Source organism: Tachysurus fulvidraco, chromosome 21 (genome assembly GCF_022655615.1).
Source record: "Tachysurus fulvidraco isolate hzauxx_2018 chromosome 21, HZAU_PFXX_2.0, whole genome shotgun sequence".
NCBI classification, from domain to species: Eukaryota; Metazoa; Chordata; class Actinopteri; order Siluriformes; family Bagridae; genus Tachysurus; species Tachysurus fulvidraco.
This window is the reverse complement of record NC_062538.1, coordinates 20,215,493-20,232,278: the sequence shown is the minus strand read 5'-3', so window position 1 is coordinate 20,232,278 and position 16,786 is coordinate 20,215,493. Positions and strand designations below refer to the sequence as shown.

Below are 16,786 nucleotides of genomic sequence, written 5' to 3'. Positions count from 1 at the left end.
AAGTGGGAGGAATTGTACACTCAAATGGGGATTTTTAAAAAATATATATTTATTATGATGAATGGCCCTCGTGCTAGCTCTAATAGTTCTAATAGCTGTAGTATTAAACCCTCATGAAAATCCACTTTTTGCTTGATGATAAGTGTAAATAACGCGAATTAGTAACATTTATACATACAGAGTATATTCTTAGTAATATACCACATAAATCACCTTGCTTTCACCTTCATTATATCTTCCATTGTCCACAGAAAAGCCCTTTTTTGCCTTACGTTGCTAGCTGGATCATTAGTAGCTAGCTTTAAGTCACCTGGTTGCTTGGCATGAGTGTTAAATGAATAGAATGCAGCTCACAGTACTAAAAGGTTGTGGTAGTGGTAGTGTTCTCTGTTTATAAATGTTTATAAATGTCCTAGAACCATTCACAGCGAAGCTAAAATTGTTAGCTAGTTTTAGTGCTAGAGACAAAGATACTGCAGCAGGAACGTCGTTTTTCTGCTGCAGCATAATGCATTCTTCTCATCCTCTGAGTTTTTGAGGGCAACAGCCTCCGGGGAGCCTTAGCCATGCTCGGACGGTGCGTTGCGATTCCGCAGAGGTATAAATAAACTCCTGTAGCACAGGAACATACAGTTCTGCACTATATACAGTACATACGTATCTGAGGTCGGCCTGATTAGGGGCCTTATTCCAGTTTTCACTGTGGATCTGATTTTGCTTCTGGTTCTGAACGCAGGTCTTTAATCTTTAAATTCGTACATTATGCATGAGGTTACTCGAAACCACCGTGACATCAAGCTGTTTTTAGGTTTTCCTCCAGACAGAGTTAGTAAGTATATGTGTTATTTTTATCCCGCTGTATCTGACACTGTGGTGCTGAAAATAGTTCCCTGCAGGGAATATGTTCACATTTGTGATCTGGAAAATTATCATTATACATTCTTAAGAAATTTGCAAAAAAAACATATAAAGCCAGAGTGTAGGCCACTTATGGTTAAGGCTCTGGGTTGTTTATCTGAGGATCAGGGTTCAATGCCCAGCACAGCCAAGCTGCCACTGCTGGGCCCTTGAGCAAGGCCCTCAACCCTCCCTGCTCCAGGGGTGCTGTACAGTATCATAGCTGCCCCTGCACTCTGACCCCAACCTCCTCAGTTGGGGTATGTGAAGAAAAGAATTCCACTGTGCTGTAATGTATATGTGGCGATAATAAAGGCTTCTATGCCCCTGTTCTATTAAAGCTCAACACTGTAGACATGATACTTGGAAGTATTGGAAATACTTCCACATCAGCAGAGGTCACACTCAGCAGTCACTTCCCGGTTGTTTCCTATATAAACTTCCTGGTTGTTCAGTAAAATGTACTTATCGCCTATAGCCGTATATGACACTGAGTATATCGTGATGTCGTGCTTTCACTCCTGACCTTGTTATTTGTTCTTAATTAATTATGATAAAAACTTTCTGCACATGCATATTTCTAAAATAGCACCCTAAGATTCACTATATGACCAAAAGTATTTGTACACATGACCATCATACCCATATTTCAATATAATTCGATATATTTGTATAGCATTTTTAACAATTCAAATTGTCCCAAAGCAGCTTTACAGAAGAATGGAAACAGAATAAACATTTTAAAGTTTACTATTTATCTCTAACATCTCTCCATAATGAGCAAGACGGAGGCGACGGTGGTGAGGAAAAAATCCCTGACATGATATGAGGAAGAAACCTTGAGAGGATCCAGACTCAGAAAGGAACCTCATCCTCATATCTGGGTGACGCTAGACAGGAAATAATGTCAATGTAATAATGTCATAACTGTTGCCATAAAGTCAGAAGCACACAATTTCCCATCACTGGAAATAAAAGATGCTCGAGCTTCACAATGAAACCACGTACAATGCAGAAGAACTCGAGTGTCCTGCACATCGAGAGTTCTGACCTCAATCCCAACGAACACCTCTGAGATGAACTTGAACGCCGACTTCATCATTAACGCTTGTGTATCTTTATAGACCTTTGTTCGTATATTTTATTTTGCTATATAGAATCGTTCGTCGGCGCTACATCCCTTATTCCTTTACCAGATGTCACCATCATCTTTCTCCATCATCCTACCAGAGAGTCTATAGAAATATATAACATCTACAGTTTTAACCTGAGATTTATAAAGGTTACAGACAGAGTTTAGGCATTTTTTCAACCTTCAAATCAAATCATCTTTCGACATGTCCATAATTATCTCAGACAATATAAACCGCTTCATATTCGTTTTCTATTAAGCCAGTAAGAACGGCTTAAACAGCAAAAATGTGAAAAATGAATCATTTTTCATTAATAGACCAGAACAGAATTCGATGCATATTTTATAGGTGCGGTTTTATTAGCAGTCGAGGAACAATTTCAGCTTCAATCGACTCTAATCTACACAAGGGAACATTACTGTGAAACCTGCAACACTTGAAAAAAAAAAAAACTCAATTCCCAGCAGTTCTGTAGCTTAATTGCAACTACACTGAAATAGTCTCTATATTAATAATGTTCTCTATCTGCAAAGAGGGCACCGGTAATTACTACAGCACAGATGTCAATTGGGGATCGTGATTTAGCTTGAGAGCTGTTAAAAAAAAAGTTCATCTGCGTTACAGCACAGACGTCGTTCCTTTCATCAATCAAACTGCAATCAACCAAACACACGCTGCTGGATGCTGATGTAAAACTGCTGACTGGTTTTGAATTTTAATGCTTTGATAATACAATGAGACGCAACAGCCTATTAAAGATAAGCTCCGTTCGTGAGCCAGAGATGCTTTGTAAAGCCCCGGGTTAAGATTTTCATTTCGCTCCTGCCGTGGAGCGACTCAGGAGATTTAGACTATGGCAAAAAGCAATGTGAGATGAGTAAGAAATGCACAAAACTTCAACTAGATTAGACCACATTAGACACTGTTTGATGCCTCTGGCAATAGCCAACATTTACAAAATGGCATGAGCGAGATGTTTTCCACGCAACAGAAAAGCAAACAGTTACATACATAGAAGACTTCTGAGATTGTTAAATGTTACACAATGTTACACACGCACATGCTTATACGCATTTGAGAACAACTCACCTTGGTCTCCCTTTCCTCCAGAAGGGTCTCGAGTCTCTTCTGTGCGGCTCGACCTTCATGGTCGTCGCTGACGATCAGGATGATGTGGTTCCAGCGGAACTCACGCATCATGTCGAACCACACGTGTGCCTGGTGCGAGTAAGGCGGCACGGTGCGCAGGAAGGACAGATGGATACTCTGAGGAAGAGAAAACAAAATAGATAAACACCAAATCATTCCAGCGATCACAACTTTACTTACTAAACTCTAATCAGCTTCCACAGTGCCTCTGTTATAGCCCCAGTCTCAACAGCAATCTCACATGCTCATTAATCCTTGTTTTAAAGAACCTTTCAGGTGTCATCACATTGAACTTACTGTGTGCTTCAGTGCTGTCAATCAATGTTCACATTCTTGCTTAATTTTTCCAAAATATTTAAAGAGTTTCTATTTTTCACTAACCTTTTTGCTATCTTAATAGCTTGATTCAGATTTTTTTTTTTCAATTTCTTTTATTTCGAAAAATGTGTCTTGTCTGAGGGGGGCACGGTGGTTAGCACGTTCACCTCACACCTCCAGGGTTGGGGGTTCGATTCCCGCCTCTGCCTTGTGTGTGTGGAGTTTGCATGTTCTCCCCGTGCCTCGGGGGTTTCCTCCGGGTACTCCGGTTTCCTCCCCCGGTCCAAAGACATGCATGGTAGGTTGATTGGCATCTCTGGAAAATTGTCCGTAGTGTGTTAGTGTGTGAGTGAATGAGAGTGTGTGTGCCCTGTGATGGGTTGGCACTCCGTCCAGGGTGTATCCTGCCTCGATGCCCGATGACGCCTGACATAGGCACAGGCTCCCCGTTACCCGAGAAGTTCAGATAAGCGGTAGAAAATGAATGAGTGAGTGTCTTGTCTGAGCTCTTGCTTGTTACAACAGTAACATTACAATGAAATATTAACACGCATTACACAGATGTTCCAAAGGTCTGTTAGTTTCATACATACTGTAACTAAGACTCATTTAAGCAAACTAGAAGAATAGAAGTAGTATATATTGACCCCTTAATGTCTGTGTTTAAGTCTTTTTTTTCTTTTTTGAATTAGTTTTATTAACTATGTTCATGTTATTTTTGTTTTCGTAGTTTTAAGATACTAGAATTTTTATTGTTAAGCACTTTCTGTTTTTTTGTTGTGCTAAATGTGAAATTTGACTTGATTTGACTTGATTGACATTTTTACTTATCCTCCAACCTTATCGGAGTAGATGGACATCCTGGTGGTGAGGCCGACCACAGGGATACGGTAGAAGCCGGCGGTGTAGGACACCGGTGTAGGTGTGAGGTGGTCACTGGACTGTGGAGGGTGGCTCACCAAAATCGCATAGACCTGTAGATAGATTGAGAAAAAAAATAGAGCACAAGCATAGAGATTTTTTTCTAGACATGAAAAGGTTACAGAGAAAATAAAAATAGCCAACCTAGATACGTCTGTTTAATTGAGTTGTACAGTACAAAATGTTCATGTTTTCTGCCCAGATATGAGATCTGAGAGCTGAAAATTCTACTTAGTGCATGTAATGAAATCTGTTATGGCTGAGAGTCTCATCATAGGCAGAAAAACACAATTTAAATAAGATATTAAAGGCAAAAAAAAAAAAATCCCTCCATGGTTTGTTTTAGCACCGTTTGGTTCATCAGCGCTCCAGCTGCTCACAATAAGGCCACATTTAGTGAAAATATGGTAGAAAAAACAACAGGAAGAGACCAAAAATTGTATGAGAAGATATAATGGCTGAGTGTCTTGACAGACTGTATGTTTGGGCCTCAGATGAGGTTTTTCTATCCAACATGCTCTCAGGCATCTCTTTTGTACCATCTGCCACAAACCATCCTTCCCTCAGATTGAAGCAAAGTGGTGAATTAATTAAAAGAAAGATTGATTTTGAACACATGAAGAAGATATATATGGTGAATTTAGCCTAAAAACCAACCCATACGTATATACCAAATACTCCTTAAATGAGAAAATAAATGCGTTCTAATTTTTAGAGAGATGCCGAAGATGAATGAAATGAGGTTTTGGACATTAAGGAAATCCTGTGTATTCGCTCTCGAGCCTGCCAGCACAGAAAGCATGACTCCAGCACTTTATAAATGGCATAAACCATCGTACGAGTGCTTAAAGTGCTCTTAATTTAATTTGGCCCAAGCAGGCTTTTAATGATGCAATGCTACTCCTGAATACATCGTACCCCAGAGATCAGAGCCAGCTCGCTTCAATTCCCAGGATGCATCCTTTTTCCGGTCTGCGTGTGTCCAGTGATACCATTTACATCACGTTGCTCTTGAGTAAATAATACTTTTGGTATTTTTGTTGAGTGAAACTGAATGACTTTAAGATGGCAAAATATATCAGTGCAGCATTTATGAGCGTTTATACAGTAACACAGCCCTGTCCAGATCTCGAATCTGATTGGTCGTAACAATATGTTTTTGTTTCTATAGCAACAATTCATACACAAAAATAATCTAAGGTTGATAATCAACATTAAGATTGTTGGCTACCTTTTCCTTAAGCACGTGTTTGCTATGAAAGCTGTCAGCGTTTTGTATGGTTCTACCTTAAGAACGTTTTTCACTGTCTTGGAAACAGATCTTTTGTTATATTAAAACGTTCAGAGAGACAAAATGAAAGAAAGGAACTAATTTGTTTTGTGGATGTTTTATAAATTTATGTACTAAATGGAATTATAAAGGGCACATCACAGCACGGGGGGCATGGTGGCTTAGTGGTTAGCATGTTCGCCTCACACCTCCAGGGTTGGGGGTTCGATTCCCGCCTCCACCTTGTGTGTGTGGAGTTTGCATGTTCTCCTCGTGCCTCGGGGGTTTCCTCCGGGTACTCCGGTTTCCTCCCCCGGTCCAAAGACATGCATGGTAGTGTATGAGTGAATGAGAGTGTGTTTGTGTGTGTGCCCTGCGATGGGTTGGCACTCCGTCCAGAGTGTATCCTGCCTCGATGCCCAAAGACACCTGAGATAGGCACAGGCTCCCCGTGACCCAAGAAGTTCGGATAAGCGGTAGAAAATGAATGAATGAATGACATCACAGCACATCACATGGTCCTCATATTAAATTTGGCAAAGGTTTTGGCCCTTTCTGATGAAACACTCCCATTTTATCTAATTTACCCTGGTCACGGCAATGAGAGCATGGAATCCTGCAAATGGACCACCAGGAGGCAAGTGTAGCTATAAATGGACAAAAGTTTGCGATTACAATGTTTAGCAGATTTCTGTAATATCAGAGAAATAAAATAATATACTTTGTCATGTGCTGTAATCATTGACACTGATTTATTTCCTATAACAGCACACGAGCCAAACATTTACTCATTTATTCTAAATACACATTTATCATAGCTTTCAAGTGCTTGTGTTTTCTAGACCATGCTCTTGACTCATCTAGAGTCCCACTCGAGTTTAACTAGCTGTGACAATCATCCTTATATAACAGTTTGTAACACACATGCTCTATTAATTTGACACCTAACTGCTTTTGGAGCAGCTGTGTTCTTCTTACCAAGCTCCAAATCCGTCTGTGCTACAGAGCTACAGAGTTATAGACAGTGCTGACTCTGGACTGCCCCCAATCACGAACAAACATTGACCGTAATCAACATACTGCCTCTGGGTTAAAAAAAAAAGATCTACAGTAAACAGATCTGGCGTCCTTCATGCAGTAAGAGAGGATGTGTGGTGCTTTATGCTCTTCAGTGTTTCATTTTTATCCTAATTCTCTCCACCTAATTAAATTTAATATATTTAGGGGTCCAAGCACCAAAGTCAAAATAGAAATAATGTCTTCTCAAATGTCTCTGGTTAAAAACCATTGGTTTAGAGTCTAAACTTTAGACTGAGGGATACCGCATCATTCCTCCGACATCCATGACACCGGGCACATCAAATGTTTCTCAATTTATTACATTCTTGGACATCTTTTTCATCTTTTTCAAATGCCACATTAATAAAGATCGTATTTAACTCTTAACCCATCAGCTTAACATTAATTTTCCACAATGAATTACTCTGTTACTATAGCAAAGAAAATAGGAAATGGATTTCTTGTCTGTAAAGTCATACTCCTGAATATAAAGTAATGGACTAATTGTTCTTTCAAAATAGATTAAAAGTACATCATTTTACCTGTTAATTACCCACATTAATTCAATTCATGTGTCACACTATTCAGCACATTATTCAGAGGCTGATTCTAAAACAGACAAAAATAAAAATGTGTATATGAATATTTGGGGTTGTTTTGGCTCTTTTTATTATTTTTATTTATTATTATGACGTTTGTACATCTAAACCTATTGTGTTTTAAGATCGGATACAGTCAGAATGTCTGTTTAATAAGCAGCACTTGTGCATTTATATACACACCCACACACACACACACACACACACACACACACACACACACAACTAGACACATACTCACACACATTTGTGGACTTTGTGAGCTTTGAGAGCGTCATTATAAAGCGCTATGTCACTTGACCTGAGGGTCATGTGTCGATCAGTTAGACTGACGCTATGATCAATATAAGCACTCACTAATCTTTGAGCCTCTTAACAAAATGCTTTGACTTCAACCTACATGAGCAAAAAAAAAAAGATGCATATCCTGACCTTTCGTTTCATTTGGCCATCACTTCCTCACTACTGTCCTTTTATGAATCACTATCTGACTCACTGAGTACAAGCCTTTCTATGTAAATGAACCTGGTAGTAAAATAGTGATATTATTATAGATAACACTTGTGTTAACAGGATAGAAGTAATTGCTACAATTACGACAATATTCTATCTGTGTAACAATATTATTTCAGTGCATCCGAGGTCGTGTTGTAGATTCTGAAATACAGATAAAAACAATATACATGTTTAGCTTGGTATATTCTTAGATACTGAGGCTTATTTATTTATTCAATTTTAAATGTGAAGATACATTTTTGAGTCTGAATTTAAACAGTCTATAACTTAAATATGCATATAGCTGTGAATTACTAAATAATTTTTTCACAAATTACAAATGTATTAATTCATTTATCCTAATTAATTAAACTTTTCCCCCACAAAATCCAATATATTTAATATTTATTTATACACTTTATACATTTTTCATATATTTAACCCATTCATTCATAGTGTTCACCTTTATAGCTGTTTTTTTATTAATATATATATATATATATATATATATATATATATATATATATATATATATATATATATATATATATATATAGAGAGAGAGAGAGAGAGAGAGAGAGAGAGAGAGAGAGAGAGAGCAAATTACGTATTTATTGTTATTATAATCGAACATAAAGCATTATTCATATTATTTAAACATATTTCTGTCCTTGATTATTTGTCTCCAGTTAATCTGTTCATTATATTAAAAATTACATTTTCTTTACATCCCAAATCAACTGCATGCTCAGTTCCAATAGTCCTGAAGAATATATTATATTATATTATATTATATTATATTAAAAATATATTTTGTCAATCTGGTTGTTAAAGTTAAACATTTGAACATTTCTTGAATGTGAACAAATGAATTCAACGTGTTTGTGAACACACTTGAATGTTTTTTTCCAGGATTTTTTTGTATTATTATTTTATTTTTTATGATGTGATGTAAAGCAAAAAAATTTAAAGTGAAAGAGATTTAAATATCTCATTTAAATTAATCTAAAAAAAAAAGTTTCATTTCTCCAAAAAAAAAAACATTTTTAGAGGGGAAGATTGAACCTTTTTTTCCATGTGTAACTTTTCCTCCATGAAATGATCCATCCATCAGAGAGGAGATGTGTATCATTGTTTCTAGTCCATCAGCTGCATCACGAACTCAGAATTAAGTGATGACCTCTGGGTCTTTTCTTAAAGTTAAAAGTTTTTTCACCACTACTCCAGTTCTTTATCCCACAATGCCCTGCGTGTTAATTCCCTACCTGTCATTCAGTGAGAATAGATGGTGGAGAAACGGCTGGGGAAACGAGCCGGAGCCCAGCAGCACCTACCTGGTTGGAGATGAGGTCCTCACACACGGACAGCGCCATCTGAATAGCGTTGGCTTTGTGCGTGACGGAGATGGCGTTGAGTTTAAACCTGTCTCTGCCGTACACCACGCTTGCCTGGTTCACCGCATCCTTAAACACCTGCTCGTAGCGCTTTTGGCTCAGCACCGCGCCGATGTTCACGATTTTCGTCTCGCAGCCACCTGGAGCGCAGGAGCAGGACAGAAGAATCAAGATCACAAAAATGCGCATGGTGGAAAAACCCGACATCCTTCTCAGATAGTGCTGTATGGAATCAGGAAAGCACTGGGGACACTGTTCAGAGGTGGAAAATCCCGGGTGCGAGGTACATGCTCACTGCGGCGGAATGCACACGGTCACTGGTCCGACGTTCCGTTTGCGTCTGCGCGTATCAGCTACACGGTTAGAGCTGCTTTGCTTCATTGAAGCTACCTTTATCACACTGAGCAACCTTTTGCATTACCTTCTTCGCATTGACCGGGTTTTCCAGCTCATTCAGGCAAAAATGTATGTTATTTCAAACAAAATAAATGTGTGATGCGCTGTATGGTGACTGCGTGTCCGCTGTGAGAGGCGATGCGGCGCGAGCGACCCGAGCTGCTGTCCGAGGTGCTGCTGACAGCTGGCCTGATATGCTGGGATAACAGAGACATAATTTTCCCCAACTCATTCTTTCCATGCATGGATGTCTATGGATGCATCTTTACGACCAATGGTGTGGGGGTGGTGGGTGTGGCATCGTTTCTTGGGATTTCAAGTTTTATCCCTGCCTGAAATATTTACCAATTCTGAATGTTTATGTGTGGACGATGAACATTACACACACTACACACTGCACTGGCTCACCATATACACCTTTTATAAAGATTATTGTAGATCAATTACTGTGCAAAATGTTATTATCGTGTCAAATAGCAGGATTTATTGCTTTATGAGGCCCACAAATGTTTGATAAATGAAGTAAATGTAATTGTATTGCATCTCACTTGCATCAGTGCATCGCAGTAGTGCCTAAATGAAATGTAATCACCGTACAAATTCATACCAAAAACAGCCTGGGAGAAGAGTAGGAAACAAACTGATTTTTTTTGTTGTTGTTGTTGTTGCATTTAACATTTTTTTGTAACAAGATTGTTGTTTTTTGTTTATTAAATCAGGGACAAAATCTTTACCATTTTCCAAAAAAAAACACCGTTGAAGCCCTTCTTATGACTATGCCTTCAAGGTTGACATGTCGACCACTCTAATAATAAACGTGCGAAATGCTTTGGTCAGGTTGAGAAAGCGTGAGTAAAAATTTTGAACCTCTCGTCTCTGTTTAGTGCTCGTGCACGTGCTGTTACGCGCGCCCCCCGGCTCCTCGACTTTCTGCGTTGGCGTTGTGAATGATCACACTTTACTGAGGCGCAGCTCCAATATATGGTGGATTTATTTATTTATTTCTTTTTATGAACCAAAACCAAAATCAAGTAAATAAATAACTATAAGAAGAATAAAATAATCTAAAGGGAAAGAGACTCTGTATATGAGATCTCATTAAAAAGTGATCATTGCCAGATAACTAATAAGGAACAAAATGTGAATGTTCCTTATCTAAAAAGATCATTGGCACAAAGTTGCAGATGGGATCTAGACTTGTTTTGCTTTATACTTTAATAATAAAAAATCTGTTCTTTTAAATTTAATGAAGATGTTTTGTACAAAACAATGGTGAGACACAATTAGCTGAAACTAGCCTAGAAAATATCAATTTAAATAAATAGCAGACAATCAGTTAAATATAACATTTGTAGAAAAGTAAATAGTAGCATATAAGAAAATGTTGTTGACTGAATTGACTTGTTGTGTGACTTGTTGTACATATTGTACCGATGTTCTCTAAGGAGCAGTGACCGTTCATACGATACATGGAAAGGATGATTTGTATCCTGTAAAATCCTGTGAAATCCTTTTTCTTCCACTCTTCTTTCATCTAGGAGTGAGTGTGTGTGGATCAGTGAGTCTGCAACCCCTGTGAATAGTCACATACTCAAAGTTTTGCTTTGCGTTTTGACTTGAGACCTCCACAACATTTACAGAGCTAATATTCCCAAATGTTTGAGGTCTCAGACTTACCAGTGTGGATTCTGACTCAGTGGCAGATTTATTTTTATTACAGCCTACGAATTACACAGGGAGACAGCTTAAACAAATTATTCCGTGATTTTTCTCGCCCGAATTAAGTCATTTAAGGTGTATAACGTGTGTGAGGGATTTGCGTGAAACTTGCATAATGTTAACAGCCAGCCTTGAGCTTCTGAATCATTCCTGTAAGCACAGCTGCTCAATTATGTAACCTAATCATCCATATTTCTACATTTTCAATCACACAGAAAACCCAGCCAAGAGCCATCTAGTCATCTTCTTCCCAGACACATGTTAAACAGAAAGCTCATTTTTGATCATTATGCCTCCGCAGTCCTTCTACTGTATTACATTTCTTCTGTGCACTAACATCAAAGGGTTTATTAAAGGGTAAAACAAAGAGTCCTTTCATAAAAGTAGCATGCACTCAGGGCTAAGAGTATAGCTCATGATAAAGAAGAAAAGAGAGATGAAAAAACATCATGGTTGCCAAGGAAACAAGGCTGTCTCCCGGAGTGTGAAGTTGCAAAGTATTCTCGTGTAGGCATTTTGTAAACGCGGGGTGTTAATGAAATGAAATGGTACTTGTGCAACGTGCAGGAGCTGATTCAAGCCTTAGAATATTTCTGGATGTAGAACATATATATAAAAAACAATGGGTCATGCTGTTATAGGGAAATTATCCATAACATGGAGGATTCATGCACGTAGTCCAGCAATGAATGACAGGTTGTTCTTTTTGTCTGACTTATAAACAGTTGTTCCATCACTAGCCTTTCTTTCTTTTTTTTTTTCCTTAAAGTGAATCAGACATTAAAAATCCAGCTTGTTACTGTGACTTGTCCCAGGACTGCGGTTCAATTCTCCACCCCATGAATTGTCATTGGTTTATTATTATTATTATTATTATTATTATTATTATTATTATTATTATTATTATTATTATTATTAGTTTTGATTAGTTTTCCCTTTCAAACCCTGCTGTCTCTGTGAATTCTTGTGAATGCTTCACAATAATTATGTCAGTATTTATGTTTTATGTTATGTTTTTAATTATGTCAGTATTTATGTTAATTTTGTATATACGTCCTGTTTTTTGTTTGTTTCTTTGTTTTTTTGTTTGTTTAATAAAATTGACAATTTTGGATTGAAGTTAAAGATTAGTAAAACAAGCAAAGTAACAATACAATCTTTCAGTAAATTTGCAAAAATGTATTTATTGATAAATAAATGACCTCAAATGGTTATGACTTTTGTATTATATGAAATTGTAATCCATAGATAGTGAATTACCTCTCGGACATAAACTGTTTTCTGACTCCTGTCGTGATTGCCAGTGTCAAACTGTGAATGTCAGAGTGTTTCACCATCAGAGCGATGGGGGATTTGTGAATTGGGTCGCAATTGATCTTGATAGGCTACGCTGTGAACTTTAAATAATGTATTAGGCCAGCGCACCACATGGGAGCACTTTATTTATAACCGTGCAAAGTTTATAGAGTACGCCTCTGCGTTTACAAGTGGTGGTTAATATTAGGCTGATATGGGAAAGAGAGAAAAAAAAAAACATCTCAGAACACAAGGCCATTTTGTAGCTTAACACTCGAGGTATGCATTATGAATAAGTGGTTTAGTGTGTGAAAGTGCTGAAGTGTGTTCCCTCGCTCTTAAGAGTTGAGATCACTCAGAATAGACCGCTCTGACTGGGCAAGCGACAAGACCTTCGTGTCCCTCCCACCGCTTGACACATCAATACAGCTGGGCCAGGCTGCACTGCAGCAGTTATATAATGATGCTCCTGCCAAAGAACACACACACACACACACACACACACACACACACACACACACACACACACACACAGAGAGATACATACACCATACCACCCACAAGTGTAAAGAATAGTAAAGGCACTCTACGGGAGAAGGCTGACACACCTCTTTCCCTGTACTGATTTCTCCTACTGCAGAGAGGAGATAAAGGAGAAAAGAAGGAGAGCAAGAAAGAAACGTCTGTGGAACCAGAAAACGAAAATGACCTCACAGGATGTGTCTCTAAAAATCAAACCGAATAGCATGAGGGAAGCATTTCTTTCTTTCTTTCTTTCTTTCTTTCTTTCTTTTTTTTTACACTCCCACTCTCACCCAAGCACGAATTTTCAGCTTCTTTTAAAAACCTTTAAGAAAAGCTGCAGCAGTCAAGATGCACTGCACAGATGGGCAGTTTATTATTAATGACTATAAGCCATTTTTGCCTTTTATTGAGGCAGAAAGCAACGCTGAAACGTGTCTGGGTTTGTCTGAGTCTTATAGCAGAAATCTAAATTAAAGCATGAATTTAAATGAACTAAAAACCTCTGTATACGTTTGTATGTACAGTGATTTACTGTGTAGGATGATTTACTGTGAGGTTTTTAGGAAAATTAGGATAAATATTATATCCGATTAAATCGCTTAATAAAATATTCCTGTGTTTTTATAGGGGGGCACGGTGGCTTAGTGGTTAGCACGTTCGCCTCACACCTCCAGGGTTGGGGGTTCGATTCCCGCCTCCGCCTTGTGTGTGTGGAGTTTGCATGTTCTCCTCGTGCCTCGGGGGTTTCCTCCGGGTACTCCGGTTTCCTCCCCCGGTCCAAAGACATGCATGGTAGGTTGATTGGCATCTCTGGAAAATTGTCCGTAGTGTGTTAGTGTGTGAGTGAATGAGAGTGTGTGTGTGCCCTGCGATGGGTTGGCACTCCGTCCAGGGTGTATCCTGCCTCGATGCCCGATGATGCCTGAGATAGGCACAGGCTCCCCCCCTGACCCGAGAAGTTCGGATAAGCGGTAGAAAATCACAGCTTTCAGGTCTAAAATATTGTTGAAAATATCAAATAAATAAAAAATAAAATAAAGATGACAAAAATGATGTAGTATAATATATTCTTGATCAAAGATTTCCTAGCTAAATCTGAGGTTGAGTCTGAAACAAAAATATTTTCACGTCATTTGACTAGAAAGTTTGTAAAGTCTGGCCAGAAACACTGCACTGAGATGACAAACTCAACTCGGGTGTTTTTATTTTACTAAAAATAGCCATAAAAGACCCTCCAAAAGTGTTTAAAAAAAAGGGTTAACATTTCAAATCAAACTAAATTCTAAATATGTGAAAACCGTGCCATGTATACTAGCAGAAGTCTTGTTCGAATCCAAATCATTTGTCATATCAGAAAGTAGGATCACACAGTCGCAAAGTGTAAAAGGACATTGTCAGTCAAGTCCACCCAATTGCTGTGGCTGTGCACCAACTTCAGAGGGTTGCTATGGTTATAAATTATGTCAAATCTGTTCCTCCAAAAACTAGGACGCTGAGCGGCACAGAGCAATACTTCACACCAGATCAGAAATGTTCCCGAATCAAGAACTAGACACACACAAAAAAATCATTGTCCACATTTGTGCATTCGCCCTCATTTGTTTATTTATTTATTTATTTATTTTCAAACAGCTGAAATTAAATCTAGTTTTAGCTTGTTAAGGTTAATGTATATCTTCCTAAGTACATAAGATGGGGTAAATCAATAAAAAGGTGCAGTCTGCAATGATTAAACATATTTATATACCTGCAGTTGTCATAGAAACAATCCACGATTTTTGTACAAGCATGGCTATATTTTTTATTTCTGTTTTTTTATTTAAGACACCAGAACTAAGCTCCACCTCCGGAAATTGCCGAAATGTTCATTTAAAACTAAATGAAATTACAAAAATTGTTATTTATTTTTATCAATTATTAAAACTAAATTAACTACAGTTTCTACCGTGTTAGTTCGCGTCTCTGTTCATAGTTAATAATCTATGTTTATAATAACATAGTTATTATTCATCTATATACACGGAAGCATGCTACATTACAAAATATTTTTTGCCACATTACAATTTTTAATTGTGTCAAATTATGATTCGCGCATGCATATAAACAGGCTTAAGAATTACATACTGCTGCTTTAATTTCATAATCCATACTTTTAAATACTGAAAGTTCTTTTCTAGAACAAGGCAATGAATCATAGTCAAGGAAATATAATCTGTTTGGAACAGAGGAAGTGGAGATGGGTTGGAAAGAAGAGTTTTACTGCTTCTGCAGTATGCTAAAATCACATATTGCTCCTTTAAGTTCATATCTCAAGCCTGCATATGTTTATAATTCACACATTCTGCAACAGGACAGTCTTGCTTTTGCATTGCACTGGGTCACTGTCCTCGATCTAGGTTGCAAGAGTGAACAGAAGAACTAGCACAAGGACGGGTAAAAAGACAAGCATCAGAAAGCTCAGCTCTACCATATACATCATCAGGAGCAACGCCACATAGCAGCACCGGCAGCGTATCTGCATGCGTCGGATGACCTGTATAAGTCCACGAGGATACTGGAAACATCCACAAATTCGAGCCGTCTCAGCCCGCACCAACAAATGCTGCCCCAGATTCAAACAGATCCCTGTACTGACTTCTGGTTCTGCCTGCGATGTAAAGCTTGGAGGACTAGTACTGAATGTGAGTTCCTCCTGATGCCTGTGAATCTGCCACTGTAGAAGCGGGGTTTTCTGACGACACAAGGGGCACTGTACACGAGAACAGTCTGCTGCCTGCTTGAGCATGATGGCTAAGCAGCGCTGGCACATGGTATGGTCACAGTTTAGCAGCGCAATGCTGTGGTCACCCTTAGAGCGGTAAGGCTCGGTGCAAATCGGGCATTCGTCTACAGCAGAGTCGGTAGGTTCCTGATTCAAGCAGCCAAATGTCCTACCGATCCCACCACCTGTCCTCTCTGTCCTTGACACTGCATTCCCACTTTCATCAGGACATAGGATATTAAAATGTTCATTAAGCAAAGATTCTTGAGCCAAATACTCCCTTGGGTGAATTTCACTCATGTTTGGTCCATCTGTAGCTGAAACCGTGGGGCTTTCAACACTCAAACATGGCTCCACTTTAATCCCAGTGCTTCCTGGTGTTATTCCGTGATCAAGATGATTTGAATTTAATTGAATACAGGGATTTACTAATTCTGAACTGCAGGTACATCCAGGTTTTATGTCCTGTTCTAGATTTCCAGAATTAGACACATGGAGGTTCATGGCTCCAGAGAGAGAAACACATTTCCAGAAAAAAAGTGTCCTGTTTTGTAAAGTAGCTCACCAAACCTCTAACTTTTCCAGGTAAAGATTTTCTATCTTCTGTAACCTTTCAAGCTTGCTGATGCAAGACTGACTCCAGCGTAGTGCTAGAAGGAAGGAGCATTATTTATTCTTGCTTGCTTATCACTATAAAGGTGGAGCTGTTTGAGCTGTTTGAAAGCTGTCTGGGACTGAGTCAAAATAATCAAGGTTCTGACCTCTGAAAGAATGAATAAGGTCAGTGCGAAAAAGCAGGCATTTCTTTGCTGAATCACGTTTATTCTTTTTTTGAATTGTGTATGCTTGTAGAA

The 16,786-nt window shown here is 38.5% G+C and overlaps 1 protein-coding gene across 8 annotated transcripts in view; it reads right to left on the bottom strand.

The window, feature by feature from the left end:
- The window catches only part of grin1a (glutamate receptor, ionotropic, N-methyl D-aspartate 1a), a 29,392-nt gene extending 19,517 nt beyond the window's left edge, over positions 1 to 9,875 (bottom strand). For 3 of the 8 annotated variants that reach the window (XM_027152748.2, XM_027152743.2, XM_047805892.1), the window contains exons 1-3: positions 9,176 to 9,875; positions 4,337 to 4,471; positions 3,120 to 3,296 (exon numbers count right to left, since the gene is read on the bottom strand). In XM_027152748.2, coding sequence (XP_027008549.1) covers positions 3,120 to 3,296; positions 4,337 to 4,471; positions 9,176 to 9,442 — 579 coding nt within the window. In that variant the 5' untranslated portion in view covers positions 9,443 to 9,875. The remainder of the gene's footprint in view (positions 1 to 3,119; positions 3,297 to 4,336; positions 4,472 to 9,175) is intronic. The other 5 variants (XM_027152744.2, XM_047805893.1, XM_047805894.1 and 2 more) reach the window with 3 other exon arrangements.
- Positions 9,876 to 16,786: the final 6,911 nt, after the last annotated feature.